Consider the following 17,105-nt stretch of genomic DNA (forward strand, 5'->3'; position numbering starts at 1 on the left):
GATTGTATGTGGTCGTGTTATGCAAAAATGTAAATTGTATTAAGTGACATTGGACATAAAAGTCGAATTTGACAGAAACAATTAAGTAATCGACTAATTGAGGTAATTTGTCTCTGTTTGAGTCTGTCAGTATCTTGATGATGCAGAATAAGTGACACTTTATTAACCTCACCAACAGTTCTTTTGCACTTCTTTTTATGTTATGATTTTATTTAGGATTTTTGTAAGCGTTTTTGGATTAAAAATGGACATTTCCTCATCGGACAAAGCCTGGAGATGATGAAGATTGGAGCTTGAGTGTGATTAGTAACCATAATAAACCTGCAACAGTCCTTCTTATTTATGGAGATCCTTACATGAGTTCTGATCGACACGGTTCAACATAAACACACTCATGACTGCTGAATCTCTGCCAGTTTCCAGTTATCCTGCTTCGGCCCGAGGCTCATGACTTGGAGAGAGGATCTCCCGTGTCACGGGTAGAGGTCATGATATCTGGAGAGATGCTCCCGAGCTGCGCTGGGGGTTATGGGAAGGGTGAAACCACCCTCGCATCCAGCAGCTCCCTGTCTTATCAAATATGAAAAGAGCAAGGGGCCAAAAGACTTCTTTGTTTTCCAGTTAAACCTCAGACATATGTCTCTTTTTTCCCGGAGTGTGTGCTGGTAACTATAAACGAACCACAATATTAGTGAATAAAAGGGCGGCTTTGTAGTCAACACTTGGCTGAATGTTATCTTGTTTTTAGGCTTTCCACTCGCATACAAAACAGAACATTTGCCCTGAAGGAAACTTTCCCTTTATACTGAGCAGGCGTCTGACGCTTTGCAACCGTGTCACAGGAATGCCGTCAAAATTCCATCTTTTTCCACTGTGGTTGTTCTGACAGACGTAGCTGAGGTCAAAGGAGGCTGTGCCGTGCTGTCAGGTCAGGAAGTTGCCCTCCACGCTGGCACTGCCTTGTCGTCTGTGACCAGTTTTTCTGAATACTATCTCAATTGGTCATGTTGAAATAGACAGAAAAGCTCAGTTCAAAGTGGTTGTAGAGGGGATTACTTTTTTTTCCTCTCTTGCTGTAATGTTGGTCAGTTAGTCATTTAGAAACAGCGTGATTGTGTGAAATAATCTTTGGCTTTACCACAATCAACATGAATTACAAATAAGATAATATAAGTAACAGTAAAAAAGCACTGGGAGAGCTTGGAGTTCAGATATGAGATCAAAAGCAGTTCAGAAATACGACAAATGTGCAAACTCAGCGAGTACTACAGTAAAGAAACCACTCACAGAATGAAGCAAGTCTTTCTTAAGTTTCACGTTTATGTTGCCACGGCCGCCGAAATGTGATCTTTTTTTGTTTGTAGTCGACAGTCTGAAGGCCAGCACTGAGGGAAAGCCAGACACAATTTATGATAAGAGACACAAGGCCGTGAGCAGAAGGGCCCGTGGGAAACGACTCTACAAATATCCACTCCGCTTGATTCTTTTTCTTTCTTTTTTTCTTTGCCTTTGCCTTTTTGCACGCTCTGAAATATTCAGAGAATTCCCAATAGATCCTGGTGCTCATCGAAGCATGGCACTAATGTTTTATCATTACCTGCTGAGGATTTGACAAAAGCAGAGTCTTATGAGTGTTGAAGACCCTTGTAAGCCCCTTTCAAGTATTCTGAGATGTCTAAAAAGTGATTTGGAGGAATGAGCGGCACCGTTGTGATAGCTACTATCAGCTCTTGTTTTCCACTTTGCTTTCATCATGCGGCGCTCTTTCTGTGCTCTGTTCTCTGCCGTTCTCTAATCTGTGTGTGTGCTTCCTTATGCGAGCTAATGAGCATTGATCTCACTCTCATTTCTTCTGTGTTGTAGTTGCAGCCCGAGCAGCTGGACTGCGGTGCGGCCCACCTACAGCACCCTCTGGCCCTGCGGAGGTCCCTGAGGGCCCTTCCTCTGGTTGAATACACGGGTCTCAGTTCAGTGTCTGTGGACAATGTACACAACCACACTGTGGTTTTTCTGGGAACCAGTAATGGACGACTTCGTAAGGTGAGACACATGAGAATGACCAGCAGCACACAAACAGACACACACACACACACACACACACACATACACACACACTAACTTGGGTGGGGCTAAGTCATTGTTTTGCAAAGTCACAAGTAGGTCTTAAGTCTTTGCCCTCAAGTCCCGAATCAAGACAGACAAGTCCCAAGTCAAGACAGGCAAGTTCTAATTCAAGTCTCGAGTCAAGACAGGCAAGTCCTGAGTCAAGTCCCAAGTTAAGAGAAGCAAAGTTCTGAGCCAATTCCAAGTCAAGACTGACAAGTCCCACGTCCTAAACTTTAAATTTCGATTCTTAAAGAAGTCACACTTTTTGCATACTGCAATTCTTTTTTTGTTGAACATGTTGAATAGTTTTTGTTTGTGAACAAAATCTTTGACATCATGTTTCCCAGCTTTCGCTCACTAATGTAACATTAGTTTCTTAATGGTTCTCTATTGCAACTCGATACTGTGGGATTGGTTCAAATCAAGTCGATCTGGGGAGTGAAGTGTTGTCTTGCAGAGGACAAATAGCATCAACGTTAGTTGATTCAGGAAATGAAGGGAAATGTCTACAAGTATCGAGTCTACAAGTGCTTCTATAGTGGTTGAGCGAAGAATGAAACATTTCCAAACTAACACTACCTCAGGTCTAAACACGGCTGCAGCAGATGGTCACCACTAAAAGAAGTTCATATTTTTTTAATGTGAACTAGCCCTCAAGCTTGGAAACTGTAAAAGTTGTGCTGCTCTAATGTGGCTGCTGAGTCTTTCAATAAACCAAACATAGGTGTATGATGAGACACTCATGGAGGAATGTCTGCTTTCATCTCGTAGGTTCTCAGCCCCGTCACCACTGAGCCCCCCCACTCATCCATGACCCATCACGGCCCATTAACTAGTCCTAATCATGTGCTCTAACGGTCCTCAGACCTGCTTACTGTCTGAGAGATCATCAGAAAGCCGTTTAACAAGAGCGGCTGACGAAGTATGAGTCCGTGTGTTGGTCTGCTTCCTCAACATCTGCAGAGGTTCCGGCTTGGGAAAAAACTTATCCCGTTCAATTAAGGGCATTCCTTAATTCTGTCTCAACAACATTCCTGGTCACCCCTGACCGAGCTGAGCTGAGAAGCAGTCTGCCTGCGAGCGCCACAAGCTGCTTCTCAGCTGTCTGGGGGGAAAAAACAACATAAACTTACTCCAAAAGCTACCTGCACCTATTGTTTTGCATTAGGCCGGTACCTTTTACATTAAAACCATTGAGCTGGAGGGGTGGTCTTAAAGAGCTCCTTGCTTCCTCCCCAGATGAAGGCGCTGTTTTAGCCCCCGCTTAGCATACAGTTAGTTTCTGTATGGTTTATATCAGATGCAAAACATTGGTGTGAGCGCCTGTGTGTCTGTTTGCTTGATTGCAGGCTTGACTGTGTTTTTAGGTGTTTGACTTTGTCTGTAGGCCAGTGTGAGTGGTTTAGTGATTTCATGTGTTTACTCAGAGATGAACGCATACCCTGTGATTATGTGCTATATGTGTGTTCTCTCACACTGTGTGTGTGTGTGTGTGTGTGTGTGTGAGTGTGGCAACCTCGTTATATAGGACGCATGGTATTTAGTGTGACCTTGGGCAACAACATACTCTGTGCTTTTTAGCTTTATGCATATTTTATTGTTTGTGTATGTATGTGTGTGTGTGTGTGTGTGTGTGTGTGTGTGTGTGTGTGAGGGGGTGTGTGGCAGCGTCTGTCTGTGCCTCTGTGTGTGTGTCAGCCCTGAGGATAGAGCTGTTTCAGAGGTTAATGGTGCTGTTAGTGTGTGTAATGTGATTCTGACTGTGAGTTTGGCTCAGGCTAAACACAGGGGAACAGTGGTTGAGATTAAGTTAGGCCTCTTTTACTGTCTTTGAGAGGGCCCTCAGTGAAGTAATTTGTAATTACATGCATTTCTTAATGAAGTCTCTCCCTCCCCCATTACAGCTGACTTCTATTTTTCTGCCCCTCGCAGTGACCGCCTATTATCTCACTCATTTTTACTCCTGCAGTCGATCCACTCCCACCACTTCTCAGTTCGTCGCTTCGTTGTCTCCTCTCGAGCTCCGTCTCAAATATAAAAGGGCCCTTTGATTCATTTTTGCAAACAAACAGACTTTATCTCTTTCTCCCTCTTGTCCCACCATCTCTTTATTCTCTCTCCTTTACACCCAGGTACACATTCACACACACAGACACACACACACACGCACACACGTACATTGTGAATGAGCGCACAGCAGCTGAGCACTCCTTAGTTGAATAGGGCCTTTCATCTCCAGGCAGATAGACAGAGAATGGAGTCAGAGTGACCTGCCAGGACAGCAGGTGTTTTGTTGGTTGACCTGGTGGCGCAATGGGCCACAGCTCTCCTCACTCCTCCTCCTCTTCCTCGTCCTCCTCCTCCTCTCCGCTCCTATTCTGCTCCCTGTCCAGGTGTGTGGGCTGTTGTTTACCAGCTCCTCACTGTGTCACTCAGCGTATGTGTTTGCAGTCTCTCGGGTGTGGGGTGAAGACATAGCACAGCTGTTTTGCTATCTCCACGGCAGAAGTGTGTGTGTGTGTGTAGATGGGTAAGTGGTGTTATAAAAACGACAGTGATATTTGGAGGTTGAGATAATGCCCCTCATCACAGGTTAAGCCAATGGTTTGCTAAGCTTCTGTCTGCTCTGGTTTAACATTAACCAGCAGCGTCTCAGTGGGTGGTGATAGTTTTGTTTGTCTGTGTGTTTGTGTGTGTGTGTGTGTGTGTTTGTGTTTGTGTGTCTGTATGTGTGTGTGTGTGTGTGTGTGTTTGTGTTTCTGTGTTTGTGTGCTCAGTGGATGGAGAAGTGACGGAACCCGTGCTTGTCACCAGATGCTGGTCAGTTTGCCAGTTCCTCAGGATGTCTCCATTGAGGGGAGCTTTCACTGTCTGCGTGACAGGAAGTCTCACTCGGCACAGTTTGTTTTTGCTACATAGCTCTGTGTGTGTGTGTGTGTGTGTGTGTGTGTGTGTGTGCGCACATATCTGTGTGCGTACGTGAGAACATGTCACCCGCTTTATTATCTGGAGCTGCAGGAAGGGCAGCGCGTAGATAAATCACTACTCAGCAAAACGAGATTAGGCGCACAGCTCGAACAAAGGACCTCCTAAAATACTGTATGTTTGAGGCTTGGAAAATATTTTGAAATAGAACATAGGAGCATTTGTGATGAAGAAAAGTACAATTAACAGAATCTGCCAGCTATTGCATGTAAATACATGAATCTATATGTGCTGACTTGTGTATCTCAGTCAGGTTCAGAGCTAAAGTTTTCATACAAAAGAATGTTTATCTTCCTAAAACACCTTATTGCTCGGTAGCAGTTGCCTCAGAGTCAGAAGAGTGATCACGATGTGGATTGCTGACATGAATCCGCTGCCAAAAGCAGGTGGAGGAAGTGAATCAAAATAAAAAAAACTGCCTCTTCCGAGAAAAAAACACCTGGCTCTGAATTTGAACTGAGTTGCTTGATCAACAGAAAAACTGCTGCGGTTATTTCGAGCAATTCTCATATATTTGAGGAGTTCTCTTTGTGAAGCAAAATGTCGCTCAGTTAACTTTTCCCGGTTGAATTAACCTTGGGGAAAATATTTACTGCAACGTTCTGCATCTGTTCCAACCTGTGTCCTCTGCTCTGATGTCTCTTTCACAGCTGACCCTCTTGCCGAACATGACCGTGGCCAATCAGTGGACGCTGAAGCTGCCCGCCAGCGAGGCGGTCCACCACATCATGACCTTCGACCCCAACGACAGCAACTTTCTTTATCTCATGACGTCTCACCATGTAAGAATGTGGCTGCCGGCGACGGCTCCGCTCTCAGGACGTCTATTGATTCTCCCCACCTCTGTCGGCACGGAGAATAATAACAACGATCAGACCTCATTTCACATCCAGCGAATCCTCCTCGCCTCGATTTAGCTGAGCACTCGCATATTTTGCGGCGAAAGATGTGTTCAAACCTTCAATAGGTTTCGGTGTCGCATCTTCCAAACCAATACGTCAGGCTTAATGACAGGATGTGGCTGCACCTCGTACAGCGCAAATGTACCTGAACGTCAGTTAAGTAGTTCTCCCACAGCTCAAGGTGACCTAACCAGTCCACAACCCGAACATATTTCAGTTACAAAACAGAGAAAAGCAGCAAATACTCAAATGTAGGAAGCTAGAACCACATTTTCTTCTTGAGAAATGGCGATTTGATTATCAGAATTGTTGTTTTCTGTCAATTGTTTCAGCACCGGTTCTTTGTTAAAGGCCTGCATGAATCTTTTGTCTAAAATACAGTGTGTTTAAAATGTTGTGTTTGTGGTGTGTAGATGCTGAGGGTGAAGGTGGCAGACTGCGACCAGTGGAGGAGCTGCGGCGACTGTTTGGGAGCAGGCGACGCCCACTGTGGCTGGTGTACTCTGGAGAATCGGTGAGAAACACACACACAGTTTGTTCTGTTTGTTCTCCATCCATCCAGTTAAAATGCCCCGCTATGGCTCTCAGCCTCTCTCCTCTGCTGCCAGTAAGACGTATAATTCAACCAAATTATCATACGCTCCGGTGTCACGCACATGCCGCGTCCTTTTAAAGTGTTTCAGAAATGGTGGAAATCTCTTCTGTCTATATTTAAGCAGTGATCACGCTGCAGCTGTTCATGTGAGCGGTCGACATAAGTTACTGCTCATTCTGAAGCAGTAAAAGATCAGCTTGATTGGCACAATAAAACGATTTGAGCTTGTCGTTTTCATACTTTTTAGCGTTTGAATCGATTAAGAAAAAAAAACACTGACTCTGGTTTGCCGGTTTTCATCACCCCTCATTCTCAATTTCAAAATGTCGCTCGGCTGAATGAGCCCTGGCAGTGAGGGAGCGTGTTTTGGGGCTTGGAATAGCACAATTGATTTGCTTTTCATTAGGCCTCAGTCTGAGGGAGTCACATCATAGTTCTGAGCGGTCCCCGTGCCTCCGTGGTAGTTTAGGGAGGGATTGACAGGCTGGGAGCGCCCAGCGAGGAGTGACTTGGCTGAAGTGTGAGCGAGTGAGAGAGCGCACTGTGATTAATGTGGCTCTCTCAGGGCCGACTCTCTGGCTACAACGTGTGGCGTCCGGCTATGTTTGTTTGTTTGTTTGTGTTTGTGTGTGTGTTGTTGTTGTCTGCATGTGCGTGTGTCAATTGCTTGGTTGATTGGTGATTAAAGCAGATCAGGCGAGATAGTGCATTTTGTGAGGAGTTGTGCTGCAGCTCTAGAGGCTCTGGCATCGCCAGGGGCCATTCAGAGCTGGAAGAGTGGAACGGATGAGAGTTGTATGTGTGTGTGTGTGGTCGGACTGTCTCGCTGTCATCTTCTTGTCTCCTCTCCTTATTTAACTATGTGTCGTCTCTTTATCCCAGTCCTTTTCTCGCTTCACTGCATTTTTATTTTTTTTACCCTCGTGATTCTCTCTCTCTTTGCCCTCAGCTCCCCCCCCCCCCCGCTCCTCCTCCTTTCTCCTTTCCTCGCCTTCGTATTTTCCAGTAGCTTTGAGAATTTAGTTATCCCACTCTCAACCTCCCTCTCTGTCTCCCTAGTCCTCCTCTCCTCCTCCCCAGTGCCCTTGTCCTCCTCTCTATCCCTCTACAAAGGAGCGTTGATTGTGATGATGGCGGTGGGAGGGAGAGTGCACACTGGTTCTTTTGACAAGGAAATGTCAAAGTGTGTAAGCCTGTGTGTAAGTGTCAGTGCGAGTGTGCGTCGCTGTCTGGCTCTCAGAGGCCAGGGAGCTGATGTCATACGTGTCTGTGTGTGTGTGTGTGTGTGCATGTGTGTGTTTGATGCACTGTTTGACCAGTCATGCCAGCCACTGAGCTGGCGCTGTGGCCTCAGAGCCCGAGGGATCAGGGGGTTGAAGTGTGGGGGTGGACGGACTCCTCCATCACCTTGCTGTCTGATACTAGAGTAAAAGGGGAGGGGGGTTGAAAGAAGGACCACTCGGGGTCTATCTCGCAATCTGTGAAGTTACAACTGTCTCCGTGGGTGCCGGTTTTCATTTTATTCATGGCTCTGACGTCCCTCAGCACGTCTGCATGTAGAGCTTGTCTGTTCGCTCGTTGGAGTCGGCATTGTTGTCTGAAGAACAGAGCGAGATAGTCCCTCCACCAGAGATAACGCTCAGTCCTTGATCACTCTCCAACGCCGGAGCCGGTTTAATCTGCCACATGTCACAAGAAAGCACTTAAATATCTTTATTTGAATCAAATTATGCGTCATGTGCAGTCTTTGCTGTTCACAAATTATCACGCTTATCTCACACTGAATTTATGAGTGTGTGCGCGCACGTGTGTGTGTGTGTGTGTGTGTGTGTGTGCAGTTAGGAGCTTGTATGTTCTGCGGCTGTTTAACAGTCTCACTGGTTTCCCACCTTATCTGTCGAACAGACACTTAGAAGGTGGTGAGTTTTCTCGGGTCATATTCTAGCTGCATATGTTGACTCTGTTTATTTTAAGGAGCTGTTTGAAAAGTCAGCATGCTGTTGTGAGGTAGTTGAGTAGTGTGTGTGTGTGTGTGTGTATGTATGTGTTAAGTTGTTGCCTTTAAGGGAGGAGAGAAGGGCTTTGAATGTACTTCTCCTCACTGCTGCACTTGATCAAAGACTTTTGTAAACAAGTGGGCAAGTCATGAATGCATTTAAGGGAGAAGAAAATAGATACAATAGAGAAAGACGAAGACATCATGATGTGATTTTGCCAGCCAGTCGTTTCAAATCACGCAGCGTTTGTTGATGTTCATCTGAGACTGCATGTCTTTTTCTTTTTTGAGATCATAAGATGACGTTTCCTGGACGCCTGCTTCCGTTTATACCAAGTGGCATCTATGATGTATTCAGTACTTAAAGATAAAATCTGGAGTTTACTTGATAATCTAAATATATTCTTCCAGATGGAAAACAAGCAGGCCACTTTGGCCTCGTTTTACGCCGTGATTTCAAAATGAAATGTAAATAAATCTCAAAACGAGTGACGTAATTCATGGCACAAATGGTTGTAATCTCAAAGATAGGACTGGAACCTGGATCCTTTTGAGTGCAGATCGAAGTGTGTCTGTAGCATTGAGTACCAAAAAAATACTGAAAGTTAACATCAAATATTTTATGGGGGCAAAGCGCTTGTTTGAGAAGTTTGACATTTTTACCTGGATGAAACGTCAGAAGAACACGAACAATAATTCATCCTCTGGGGACCATGAATGTCTGTACAAAATGTAGAGAGGTAAAAAAAAACAAAAAAGCATCACTTCGGTACTCTCGCTGACAGCAGCAATACCCCAGTCGTACTCAAAGAACAACTTTCTAAATGAAAACTAGATCAATAGCGTAACAAGTTTCAAGTGTATTCGACTGCTGAGTGTGTCCAGAGTTTGATTGTGTCTTGGGGCTTTTTGTGCGGCTTGCAGAGGCACTCGGCTCTATTTTTAGTTCAGCGGCGGACCTCATCGCCCCTCTCAGTCCCTCAGTGCCGACGGGACGGAGAATCTGGACACTGGCTTTCCGGACGCAAATACTCACACTTGGAGGCACGCGGGGCACACAGACACACGCTTTATTTTAAAACAACTATAGAAGTGTGAGAGGGAAGTGGGATGTGCCAAACTCACTATGTGGCTTGTGAGGACGCTGCTAAATGGGGCCTGTTTGGTTTCTCCGTACTCTGAGGTCACTTTGTCCTTCCAGTCTGCTCTGCGGATGAACTGAGCTCTGTGCCAACGGCCGGTGAAGTTCATTAGTGAAGCAGAGAGTACGAGGCCACCTTGCTTGTTGAATGCCCTCTCACAATTCTTCTGTCCTCGACATTCATTATACTCACAGATTGGCGCAAACACACTGTATTCTCTGTGCACGTCCACACAGAAACACACTGTTAGTCCACGCGCATTAAGAATCAGCAGTGCATTCTTTTTATTCAGCTATTGGCGACTGGCCCCTGATCCTGCAGGACGGGTTGCCATAGAAATGTGCGTGACCTAGAGTCAAGTAGTCTCTCGTGTTGAGCCGAACCAACTGACAGCCGAGGTCTGAATGTGACATTAGGAGACCGGAGCACCTCATAAATCTGTGGGAAGCGGACCGTGAAACCCAGCGGTGAGAATTCGTCAAGTCCTGGGATGAAATGAAAACGCAGAAGTTTCTTTTTCTCCTCACAAAGGATTAAACATTGACCCTGAAGCTCAGTCTGGTAGTCCAATGACTGATTGGGTCTCGATTACCAGCTGTGGCATTAACAAACAATTACTTTATATATATATATAACTTTTGCAGCTCAGTTTTCTGTGCAGACCAGCTTAGAAAATTGAGTTTCTGGATTTAAGTTTCCATGATGTATTCAGTACAATCTCCAAATATCCCTGTCTCTTTGTGCTCTAATTAAATCTGCACGTCGATATGACATGATGAATGTGATCGTCTGTCACTTTGTCCAGATGCACCATCCAGAAGGAGTGTGCTCAGGGGCTGCTGGCCCGCTCCTGGATCAGCATGGGTGAGGGCCCCCAGCAGTGTCCCTCCATGACCCTGACACCCCCGGAGATCAGCATCGCTGCAGACATCAAGGTAAAATCTCCCGCTGCTGTTATTGTTGTCCATCACACCTATTTCACTCTTGTTCCTCCCACCCATCAAGGTATGCTTGTAATGGGGGCAGCGTATTTAAAGCGGATGAACCCCGACGTCTCATGACCACCTTTATAACCTGACACCTTTCACCATTATTATTATTATACACGCTATTATTACGACTCAGCTGATGAAGTCATGCCAACACTGTTTTACTGGAGCAGCTCCCTTCACCCCAATCTCCTCCTCACAGTGTGTGCACGTTTTTGGTAAAGTTGACTTTACTGAGAATGTTAAAGTGGCTATAAATAGCATTTTCTTTATACACAGTGCTGCGGGGATGATGTATTTTTGTAGGCAAACCCCGGGAGGGATGACATTTTGTAGTCTCGATTAGCCACTTGCTAGCGACCACCATTTTTTTAATTCACATATAAGCTTCGAAACTCACAAGAAGAGTATTTACTGATGTATTTTATATTGTAGTACAAAACATTACAATTTCTCACAGACCTTTTTACAGGCATCTAACAAAAAACCCATAAAAAAAAGGAAACAGAAATGCTGACTCATTTCCGGGTTTTTGTAATCTATAACAATATGACAACAATGTGTGTTTCTTCACTCACACTGCTCTCGCGTTGGTTTTGGTAAAGTTAAATGTGATGTACAAAGTCAGAATATAACGTGATGCACGTTGGACATCTAACGCTGCCGATGAAACGCGTCACTGTGGCTGTTTACAGTTTGGAGCGTTACTAATGCGATCAGTTCTGCAGGCGTGTTTCCTGCAGCGTACAACTGATCTGAACACGCACTTCTATCAGTTGTTCTTTCACAGTTATTTAAACTGTCGCAAGACAATGAGAACTTAGTTTACGTCAATCACTTTGCTCCTAAAACAGCAAACCAGGTGTGTGTGTGTAAAACCGGAGCGTACCGGTGGCACAGCAGTACAGAGCATGCCATACACAGCTGCTTCCTTCTCTTTAGCCGTTTACTGACAGTGATTAACGTTGTGTTTTGATGCGTGCCGTTGCTCCGTGTGGCTCAGCAGGAAAGTTATCTCCGAGCCTCCAGCTGTTGCTCCAAAACAGCAAAAGAGCAGACTGGACTATAACTCTCACAGTTCAGGAAATCAATAACAAACCTATTCTACCTTTTCTAACACGCAATCAAATTTAACAGACTTAGAAAAAAGAGAATATCTGATTATTATCACACGTTAATATCCACTCGTGAGATAACTGTGTCTGGTTATTCATTCCAGCCGTCATGTAATTAGCTTGTGACATTCAGGAATCTCAACCTCGTAGAAGCTGTAATATAATCTGATGCGATTATTTTCATTGTTCTGAGCCAAAATGGCGAGGTGCCTGTCCCCGTTTCTCTCAGTCAGCTTCAGTGGCAGTTGTAACGATTGTTAATGTCACCACCTCGGCTGGACGTGAGAGAGTTTACCGCTCAATAGAGCGAGAGTCAAAGCTTCAACCATCTCTTCTGCTCGTCAGCAAACTCTAATCCACCAATGGTATTAACCTGTGTATTTATATATAACTGTGTACTCTTTGGCTCCGGCCACGCGTCTTGGCATCGTGTTACTTTATTATTACTTCATTACTATGAGACATCTGATCTCATACACTATCAGGCTATAACATCGTCCGAGTTTGATGCCATTTATTTTTAGGCTTCTTGTTGTAATTCAGGCTGGGGTGAGAATATTGCGGCGTTCAAACCCCTTCAGCAGCCAAACTTTATCCAGCGGCTCTTCATTATGCCTCCGTGTGGGTGACAGCTGTGACCAGAGCCATTATGTCTTCGTGTTGTCCGTCCGTCTGGTCCATTCTCGTGAATGTGACTTCTCAGGAACGCCTGGGAGGCATTTCTTCAGATTTGGCTCAAACGTCCATCGTGACTCTCTTTTTAGCCATAACTCGTATGCTTATTATGACAATTGTACACAAATGTCTAATTAAAAAGAAATAAAATGATAATCAAAAGATTAATAAGTGATGGCATTTAAGTAAACTGCAACGTGACTGGTTGCTAGAATTAGTATTGCATTTATTACAATCGTAGGATACATTGATCGGCCTGATGGGCTGCGATATTTACATCTGTTGCTGCATCCCGAATCCATTCCACGCAGTAAATCTAACTGTGTCTGAAAAAGTGACGGAAATGTGCTCTACTAGATCTGCTTGATTTTTGAGGATGCTGTTGAGGAAGTTACTCGCACCTGGAAAACATTTCAGCAAATTGATGACAGTGGCAAGACAGCCCCAAAGAGTGTCTGTGAAATAAAACGTAATCTTAGGAATCTTTTGTTATATTTAATTTGAAGTTGCATTCCAATGTGGCAGTTTGATTACCATCCTTTTTTTAAAAATATGAAAGTATAGTAATTATTATTCATACTGCAAACATACTATACTGTGAAGATTAAACTCTACAGTATATTGTTTCACCCCATTTTCATCAACCAATGAACACATTGTGGAACAAAACGAGTAATATTATCAAGAACATAAACTGCATGATTTTACATGTTGTGCCAAATGAAGAAATACAAGTTAAACCTTCAGACAAACACAGAAGCCCCGAGATCCATGATAATCTCTTCACCCTTCACCTGTATCTTGTGTTGAATGGATTTTGATTTTAATCAAACCTTGCAAATATTTTGGCAGAACGAGTCCCTGCATCACACCTTCATGTAAACTGTTCACAGAAGCATAACAACACTATGATAATTAGCTCACCGAATTTTGACACTCGGAATATATTTGACCTTTAATTACAGCTCATAATTAGACGAGGCTGAGAGACGACAGGTCATTAATTGGTTCATTAAGTGTGGGTGTTTGCTTGTTATGTAGGTCAGTTTGGCTTTGGGCTGTAATAGATCTACCAGCTGCCCGATCCGCAGGCATCCTTCAGAGCCTCAGGAAGCGCCGCTCAAGGTTGTCTCCCCAAACAGGAAGCAGCAGGCAGGAAGTCGGGGCCTTCGGCAGGAAATGATCCCTTCCGCCGAACAATAGGGCCGATTTTTTAGATATGTTTAGCGCATGTTGCCGGCCGCTCCGGCTCGTATCTGCTGAGCCGCGGAACATGTCATCTTTCTCTTCCTCTCTGCGTCACAATCTCTGTCCCTCCTTCTCCTCCCTCCATTTTTCTCACATTGAAATCATTTAGCTGAAAATCAGTCATGTCAGTGAGGTGTTATCTTTCTCATTATACGTCTGTCATACTTCATCACATGTAGCCACATTTAGATGTGAATGTAGCACCGCACCATCTGTTTGTTCATTGCACATTAGTTTCTCCATCTCTCTCGCTCCTTGTAGCAACTTGAAGTAATGCCAGCGCCATTTGCCCTCCACCCAAGACTAACTGTACATACCCTGGATTTCAATTCATGTGCGTGGGAATGTGGACTTCAGTCAGTAATTGACTTCTGTTAAGATGAGCAGTAATTCATATTCATGCTCTCGTGTTTCTGTTTTCGTGGTAGGATGTGGGCATCCTGATAAATGGCAGTGTTCCCGATCTGGTCGGCTCCCAGGTGGAGTGCGAATATGGTCCGGGTGTTTCTACAGCTGCCACGGTGCACCTGGATTCCGGTCCCGCTCAGATCCAGACCTGTCCCCTGCTCCCTCGAGAAAACTACCAACCAATCCTCCCCGGCACAGGTGAGACTGAGAACATCCGTGTGCCGATGCTGCCGTCCTTATCTCTGCTCACAATACAAGTACAGTTATGTGGCTCGTCTTTGTGTGCTGTACTAGAATGAATGTAATTTCCCCCTTTTGTCTTTCAAAGTCGATGCCTCGCTGTTTGTGTTATGACAGTGATACCATCTTGAAATGCTCAACGCGTGCCGTGTTGTTTATATGCCTGTTGTTTCTGCAGATCATCTGACCGTTTCTGTGGCGATAAAGGTGAATGGCACATCTGTGGCATCTGGGAGCTTCATCATCTACGACTGCGAGAGGACCGGAGCGATACACCCCAAGACGTCGTGAGTCGCACATTCATTGTCACATTTTTTTTATTTATTCAGGGTGTGTGAGTAAAAGCATTGCTGTGATGCCTCACCTCCAAGCGACAAAACCTCCGTCGCCAACATGGAAGTGCCAAAATCTGCAGCTCCTCAAATGGCCACTTGAGGCGGGATAGAACCGAACGTAGCAGACTTTCAGACGCCTGCTGCAGTAAAATTAGAGGTTTTCTGAAGTGACTCTGGTGCGAGGAAACAGAACCACTTTCGGACCGCCGCAATCAACAGAAAATGTTGTTGTTATGGCTTTAACTACAGGATGTGAAATTCCACCGCTGCTTAGACCTTCATCCACTGGCATCTTGATTTGCAGGCGATCCATGAAAACAAACCTTTCTAAATGAAACCTAAATACCACTAAACTACGATTATAGCCAAGCTATGGCCTCACTCAGATGTCAGCTCGTGTCTCGGCATTGTAGATCGAGCACAGCGAAGGCTCGACCCTAACCTCCGCCTCTCCTGTTTTTTCCTCTGCTTTCTATTTAGGGCGCCTCAGTGGGTAAATATTGCCGACACGTCCTCTTGCAGCGCTCATTGTGTATTTGGCTTACTCAAGGTTTCTCAGCGCAGGATCAAATGTGGGATTAATATGCTGTAAACGTTAAGCCAAAGGAAATTGGATACGTATGTCTGGCTGGTCCGTGTTGATGTTTGTTTTTGTGAAGGACTGTGACTTGTATGGCCTGGTCACAAAAGAGGGTTTTCTCATATCTTGAGGCAATCCAGCTGGCTTCCTCTTGCATGTTGAACCATGTCAGAGGATCCACTTTATCTGATGGGCAGATCCCAGGCTCAGAGGGGCATTAGTGTGTGTGTGTGTGTATGTGTGTGTGTGAGTGTTCGACTGATTCCCTGCGATTGAATTCGTTTGGGTGTGTCCTTTTGTTCACTTTGTGAAAACAGTCTGGATGTGTGAACACAGCAGTTTGAAGGTACACGCGTGCAAGACTGCACCCAATATGTGCGCACGGCCTCGGTGCTCGGCGAGGTTCAGGAGTGTGAAATTAGACGGCGGTTTGCTGAAGGTGATAATGAGCAAAGTGCCATTCTCACAGGATGAGTATTGGGCTGCAAACTGCGGAGCTGCTATACTCTGATTTTAATCACTTCAAGCTGCTTTTTTTTAATAATGCCTAAAGAGAGTGTTATGAGCCACTTCTCCGCGATTAAACCACAATGTAGAGTCTCTCCTGTTTTGTGCCATCATAGTGTCTTTATGTTAAAGCTGAAAACGGTTTTGGGTTCAATAATCTGCACGTGCGAGAATCCGTGCAAACCATCAATATCCCATAGGGAGTACAAGGAAGTTACTGCAAACTGACATCCTGTGCTGCTTTAATTACTTTGTGATTCAGAAACACATTTTCAGCACAAAACAACGAAGTGAGACGATGCCGTTATTATTGATTAATCTATCAGTTATTTTCTTGAATGATGATAATTAATAATAATTAGCCGCTTGGTCTATCAAATGTCAGAGAAGGGTGAAAACTAAAGTAGTCAGTCCAAGGTGACGTCTTTCCAATTGCTTGTTTTGTCTGAACAAACATTTGCTGACACATAAGATAAAGACAAGAAGCAAAACCTCACTATTGAGCAGCTGGAGCTTTATGAATTGATTATCAATGTAGTCGATTAATTGACTAATCGTTGCAGGTCTCCCAAGTTTCATGAATTATTGACAAATCAACAATTAAATGGAAAATAGCTACAGAACTTTTAAAGGGGCCAATTTTACACGAGAAGGTAATTTCACTTCTCAGGAACACAGTTGTATAATGTCTTCTTGGAGTTTCGTGGGCAGGGTCACTGGATATTTACTGTCAGAAGATGACCCTGATGATGTCACAGTGATGTCATTGAGAGCTTCAAAATTGTAACAAAAAGTCGTGTGTTGAAAGATGTGAGACTTTACCAGTCAGGGTGTCTAAAGACGATATTATTAAGTTGAGAATGTTACAAATTCCAGTTTTAAGGCGTCTTAATTCATGATACGACAATTTCTGTGTTAAATCAGTTTACCTGTTTCTCTCTGTGACTGTTTCGCGTGTCTGTGTGTGTGTGTGTGTGTGTGTGTGTGTGTGTGGGAGAGAGAGTGTGTAGTCAGTTCTGCCATGACCCATTCAAAGTGGTCACTAGGCAGAGTGTTAATGACAACCAGACGATAGCATTCCAGTCTCACCAAGCAGCCCAGTAGGACAACCACCTAACCTGCCCTCTCACACTGCTTCTCTCACTCTCTTTATGTGTGTCTCTCTCTCTCTCTCTCTCACACACACACACACACACACACATTTTTTTCTCCGTTATATTTGCTTTTCATGTCCCAAGTTTTTGGCCCTCCTTCTTTCTTTTTCCCCTCGTCCGTCTCTGTC

General features: G+C 44.5%; 1 protein-coding gene across 1 annotated transcript in view; it reads left to right on the top strand.

The window, feature by feature from the left end:
* Positions 1-17,105, top strand: part of plxnd1 (plexin D1) — a 60,600-nt gene that overhangs the window by 1,460 nt on the left and 42,035 nt on the right. Inside the window, exons 2-7 of the mRNA XM_031844773.1 lie at positions 1,864-2,040; positions 5,742-5,873; positions 6,407-6,507; positions 10,532-10,661; positions 14,182-14,359; positions 14,580-14,688. Of these exons, the coding sequence (XP_031700633.1) occupies positions 1,864-2,040; positions 5,742-5,873; positions 6,407-6,507; positions 10,532-10,661; positions 14,182-14,359; positions 14,580-14,688 (827 nt within the window). The remainder of the gene's footprint in view (positions 1-1,863; positions 2,041-5,741; positions 5,874-6,406; positions 6,508-10,531; positions 10,662-14,181; positions 14,360-14,579; positions 14,689-17,105) is intronic.

The sequence above is a fragment of the Anarrhichthys ocellatus genome, unplaced genomic scaffold (genome assembly GCF_004355925.1).
Source record: "Anarrhichthys ocellatus isolate YVR2014 unplaced genomic scaffold, GSC_Weel_1.0 scaffold5, whole genome shotgun sequence".
Classification (NCBI taxonomy): domain Eukaryota; kingdom Metazoa; phylum Chordata; class Actinopteri; order Perciformes; family Anarhichadidae; genus Anarrhichthys; species Anarrhichthys ocellatus.